At 32.5% G+C, this 6,000-nt stretch overlaps 1 protein-coding gene across 2 annotated transcripts in view; it reads right to left on the bottom strand.

The window, feature by feature from the left end:
- Positions 1-218: 218 nt before the first annotated feature.
- LOC145724242 (lachesin-like) overlaps positions 219-6,000 on the bottom strand; it is a 47,755-nt gene continuing 41,973 nt past the window's right edge. For both annotated transcript variants that reach the window (XM_081972403.1, XM_081972404.1), the window contains exon 6: positions 219-5,119. In XM_081972403.1, coding sequence (XP_081828529.1) covers positions 4,998-5,119 — 122 coding nt within the window. In that variant the 3' untranslated portion in view covers positions 219-4,997. The remainder of the gene's footprint in view (positions 5,120-6,000) is intronic.

The following is a 6,000-nucleotide window of genomic DNA, read 5'->3' as shown; positions in this document are numbered from 1 at the left end:
TCCCTTCGAGCAATAAATAATAAATTACACTAAAAATAATAGCCGTTCTGAAATAAATGATTTTAGTTTAGAGGTATAAATAAATGGCCATTAATTTAAAATGTATGTTTTGCAATATGTTTGGGTTTGAATTTCAAACTACAGCAAAATTGTATTAATCTTTTAATATTGATGAAAGTGTAAGGGATGATGGTAAATTACTAAATACACAAACAGAATCTCAATATACCACTTATATATTTCACAAAAATAAATTACAGTACTTACATGTATTAAGAATTTTGGCATAATTAGGATTCATTAAACTATACGTAAGTAGGAAAAACAGCAGGCAGAATTTGTAGCTTTATTAACCAAACTCTTTCTAATTAACAGTTCAATGCCTGTCTGCTGTTTTAACTTATTATTACGACCGAAAAAATAACTTATAATTATAGTAGGTTGAGAAATTCATGGTATACTTACACAGCTTTGCATAGCTTATTGATATGTACAGATTTACAATTGATACTGATATTATTTACTCGATATGGAATGAAGTTGGTATCTAATTTTCTTTAATTATTTAAATATTATTGTTATCATTATTATTGACATTACCTAAAATAGATTATTTAATTTAGTAGTGGTAGAGTAATTTGAAAACCCCCTGACAACAATTTGAAAAGATTTTCACATTGCTAGTACACTCTATAGTATTTACGCAATAATTATTATGAAATATCACAAAATAGAAGTTTAATTTTCTAATTCTCTAAAACAATTACAATAAGTGTCCACTAACCGACCAGAGATTTTCCAAATCCACTTTCAGCAATCAGACCAACAAAATGAAAACAGTTTCAATTCGAATAAACAATTGCACATTTAAAATTCAGATTTACGAAAATTTCAAACACGTTAAACGCGTTTTATCACGCGTTTGTATTAACCGACCGCAGAAAATTTAAACGCTGTTTACTCATTCAACTTTAAACAAAACTGTCTCTGTTGGTAACGTTTACTCACATTTCAATGCACAAACATTGATTATCCATTTACGAGTCGTAATTAGCGTAAGCTTTTTTTTTCTACTACCAGCACAGTAATGATTCGTTACGAAACTCTAAGTTACGCAATTTTGTTGTAATACATCCCACTAGTGCAACAGAATGTTATTAACCCATGGAAGAGTATATTGTTGTGTCAATATTTTTCACTAGTGGATTTAATACCACTTAAATTACCACTGCATTAGTGCTGAAATTTTTTCTCATTAAAGGGGTACTCTCTGTCCCAGGAGAAGTGGCAGTGACACTACATATGTCATTTAATTCTCAAAATGTTCTTAGAAATCAAAATTAGAACTCTAGAGCTGTCAAAATTGCTAATACGAAACCGCTGACATTTATAGAAACACTCTAGTAGAAGATTTAAAGACAATTCTGACACTGTCAAAATCAAAAACAATTTACGAGCTGTCAAACTGTTTTAAAAAAAACTAGCTTCAAGAACGCAATTCGACAACTTAAAGCCAGTAATAATGCTTCTGCTCTGAAAGTTCCCATAAACTTCCTTCGTGTGTTGATTTGACAATTTAAAGACACTGACAAGCCTTCAGGCTTTTATTTGACAATTCACAGACAGCTTTAAAGCTTCAGTTTGACAGATTAAAACGAAAATACAAATTTCTTCTGTTTTTATTTTGAAAAACTGCTTGCTTTGTCTCCAGTAAAAGATTACTACATTTTGACAATCTGTAGGCGTTTAAAGTGCTGATTTGACCATGTCAGGTCTTGAGGAAGGCTTTTTGACAATTCAGAGAAACGAACAAGGCTTGAGACCCTAATTTGATAATTTAAAGACAGTAATAATTTTGACTACCGAAAGACAATAAATGACGTCCCCTGGACCTACTTGACAAGTACAAACACTGTCTTCAATGTAAAGTTTTCTAGCTTCAATTTGACAAGTTTACCATTGAAAATGCTTACAGTATTAATATAAGAACTCATCAGAGTTTTAAGGAATGCTTTCAGGCAGTACTTTTGACTATTCAAAGAAAGAAGCCTTCTGGTTTTACTTTGACTACTGAAAAACAGTAATAAGAAGTTTTACGTCTTCAAAAAAGGCTATAAGGCAATAATTTGACAATTTATATTCAGTGAAATGCTTACAGTTTTAATATGACAACTCAAAATTTGGAGTATGGCTTCCAGGCAGCACTTTTGACTGTTCAACGAACTTGCCGGATTGAGGGTTTTTTAAATCAATAATTTCAAATTACAGCTGAAGAAAATTGTTGGATTTGTTAAATTTGGTTTAAACTAAGTCGTCCTAAGTAACTCAAATTGAGTTATACCGAGAGTGTTCCTGTTTCCTTCGGCTGATTTTTATAAGCAGAAATTTCCAACTTTGACAGCCTTTATCACGGTTACTATAACAGCTATGAAATTCATTTAAACGTCAAAATGTACCTTACAACGTCTGCTTTCTTTTACCTGCTTACAGTTTTTTGGCATACATTGTCAATAACTGGGATATTAAGCCTTGAAACCAACATGCACAAACATTTGTAGCAAATCCCACTGAAATATCTTAACATATCGCCTTATCTTATTGTCAACAGAACCGGTTTAAGACTGTCTTCTAAAATCCGTTGGAAAATTCGTTATTTTGAAACTACAGAGAGGGCGCCACTTTGTATAAAGTTGATATAATATATTATTCACGTGCATACATATGTTGTTTTACAAATGAGTAATTGAACAAGCAAAAATGTCCAAATTTGACAGCTCATATCAAGATTACTGGAACAGCTACAAAGTTCGTCAAAATATATCTCTGACTGTCTTTCCCTAAAATACCACTTAACAGAACTGGCTTAAGCCTATCTTCTCAAATTCATTGGAAAATACGTTATTTTGAAACTACATAGAGAGGGCGCCACTGCATATAGTTGATATAATATTTTTTTCACGTGCATAAATTTTCTGAAATTTTTCCTGATTTTTGGATCTTTCTCCTAAAAATCATCGTTTTGGCTTATGTTAGTTTTGGTTGTTTTCTGTACAGTTCTTGAGTTATTTTACAAATGAGTAGAATGAACAAGCAAAAATGTCCAAATTTGACAGCTCATATCAGGATTACTGGAACAGCTACAAAATTCGTTTAAACGTCAAAATATATCTCTGACTGTCTCTCCCTATGATACCACTTAACAGAACTGGCTTAAGCGTATCTTCTCAAATTCATTGGAAAATACGTTATTTTGAAACTACATCGAGAGGGCACCACTTTGTATAAAGTTGATATAATATATTATTCACGTGCATACATTTTCTGAAATTTTTCTTGATTTTTGGATCTTTCTCCAAAAAATCATCATTTTGGTGTATGTTAGTTTTGGTTGTTTTCTGTACAGTTCTTAAGTTATTTTACAAATGGGTAGATTGAACAAGCAAACATGTCCAAATTTGACAGCTCATATCAAGATTACTGGAACAGTTACAAAGTTCGTTTAAACGTCAAAATATACCTCTGACTGTCTCTCCCTAAAATACCACTTAACAGAACTGGCTTAAGCCTGTCTTCTCAAATTCATTGGAAAATACGTTATTTTGAAACTACATAGACAGGGCGCCACTTTGTATAAAGTTGATATAATACTTTTTTTCACGTGCATAAATTTTCTGAAATCTTTCCTGATTTTTGGATCTTTCTCCTAAAAATCATCATTTTGGTTTATGTTAGTTTTGGTTGTTTTCTGTACAGTTCTTGAGTTATTTTACGTTATTTTACAAATGAGTAATTGAACAAGCAAAAATGTCCAAATTTGACAGCTCATATCAAGATTACTGGAACAGCTACAAAGTTCGTTTAAACGTCAAAATATATCTCTGACTGTGTTTCCCTAAAATACCACTTAACAGAACTGGCTTAAGCCTATCTTCTCAAATTCATTGGAAAATATGTTATTTTGAAACTACATAGAGAAGGCGCCACTTTGTATAAAGTTGATATAATATTTTTTTCACGTGCATAAATTTTCTGAAATTTTTCCTGATTTTTGGATCTTTCTCCTAAAAATCATCGTTTTGGCTTATGTTAGTTTTGGTTGTTTTCTGTACAGTTCTTGAGTTATTTTACGTTATTTTACAAATGAGTAGATTGAACAAGCAAAAATGTCCAAATTTGACAACTCATATCAAGATTACTGGAACAGCTACAAAGTTCGTTTAAACGTCAAAATATATCTCTGACTGTCTCTCCCTATGATACCACTTAACAGAACTGGCTTAAGCCTATCTTCTCAAATTCATTGGAAATTACGTTATTTTGAAACTACATAGAGAGGGCACCACTTTGTATAAAGTTGATATAATATAATATTCACGTGCATACATTTTCTGATTTTTGGATCTTTCTCCTAAAAACCATTATTCTGGTTTATATTAGTTTTGGTTATTTTCTGTACAGTTCTTGAGTTATTTTACGTTATTTTACAAATGGGTAGATTGAACAAGCCAACATGTCCAAATTTGACAGCTCATATCAAGATTACTGGAACAGCTACAAAGTTCGTTTAAACGTCAAAATATAACTCTGACTGTCTCTCTCTAAAATACCACTTAACAGAACTGGCTTAAGCCTGACTTCTCAAATTCGTTGAAAAATACGTTATTTTGAAACTACCTAGGTCACTTTGCAGAAAATGAACCATAAGTGACTTTCTTTGCAGACATTTTTTCACTTTATGACAAATATTTGCATTAAGTTGATTTTTCGTGTCATTAATCATTACCGTGCTGGTCATAGATTAAACACACTACTTTCAGCCATTGCATAGTAATTTTTTTGCACTTGTGTGGAATTCTTCAGTTGAGATCTAAGTTATGGTCTGATTTAGTCGGGCATCAGCGAACCAGAAAAATAAACTCGACATACATTATTATCCCATGGGAAATCAGTAACTAACAGAAGACTTGACTGACTGCGTTCCTGGTTCACTATTTACATCACGATACTGTAGTCGTCAGTGCCGAGCTCATTGTCGCTATTAACAAGCTGCAATGCACCAGAAATGACGAACTTGAGCTTCTCGTCGAGATGGCGTGTTGCATTGCTGCAGGCTTTTCTTCTGAAAATAAAAGAGATTACAGTTAGATTATTCTGTAATTATCGGAAGGCTTTGTAATTAATTCGGGAGCGTAGCTCAACGCGGGCTCTATATGTTTTGATACGATGTCAGATGTTCACGTTGTTTCTACGTCAAAAAGCGAAAATATTTTTAGACAAAAATTTAAAATGCATAAAGTGCTTAGTAAAGCTTTACATCACATAGAAAATTAGATTTTTAATGTCAGAGTTATTTTAGAAAGATCCACATTACTGAAGCATGATTTTGAATGTGTATGTACCTAACAAAAACAACTTTTATTAGAATTTGCTAATTCTGTGTTAAATATTCAAATAGGTATACAGTTAACACAGTATTCTAAGGCTTATTTGAAATCCAAACTATTTCGGCGCCAAATTAGGATTAACCTGGACCAGGCGTTATTTGGCTTGCAAAGCACCTTACCAACCAATATGTAAACTGCAGGTAAGCTCCTAACATCAGGAATTAGCTTGACCCTCAACGTAAAATTCGAGTAACTTCCCGTTTAAGCTTTACGTTAATCAATTAGCCTAACAAAGCTTAAGACCTACATGTACAGAGATTGCACAATGGGAGCAGATTTATTGGCAAACTGTTGCTATTTTCGGCAAATTGGGAAAGGAGAAATTTACTTAGGCTGCCGTAAGATAAGGTCTAGGGTTGGATGGGACTGCGTTAATTATGTATATGTCCTAATTAAATGTGTACCCTACGTAAACGGAGAACTTAACAAAACATAAAGTTTTCGACTTGGAAATCTGAATAAAAACTTTCTGCTTTGAAATTCTACCGCATTATCTGGATGCAAACCGTAATGGCGTTCATGTCGTTCGGATGAGAGAAATCATTTATTTAATGCT

This window comes from Ips typographus, linkage group LG2, assembly GCF_016097725.1.
Source record: "Ips typographus isolate SLU linkage group LG2, UJ_Ityp_2.0, whole genome shotgun sequence".
Lineage (NCBI taxonomy): Eukaryota > Metazoa > Arthropoda > Insecta > Coleoptera > Curculionidae > Ips > Ips typographus.
Note: the sequence above shows the minus strand (reverse complement) of the source record. Positions and strands in the feature narration are given on the sequence as shown.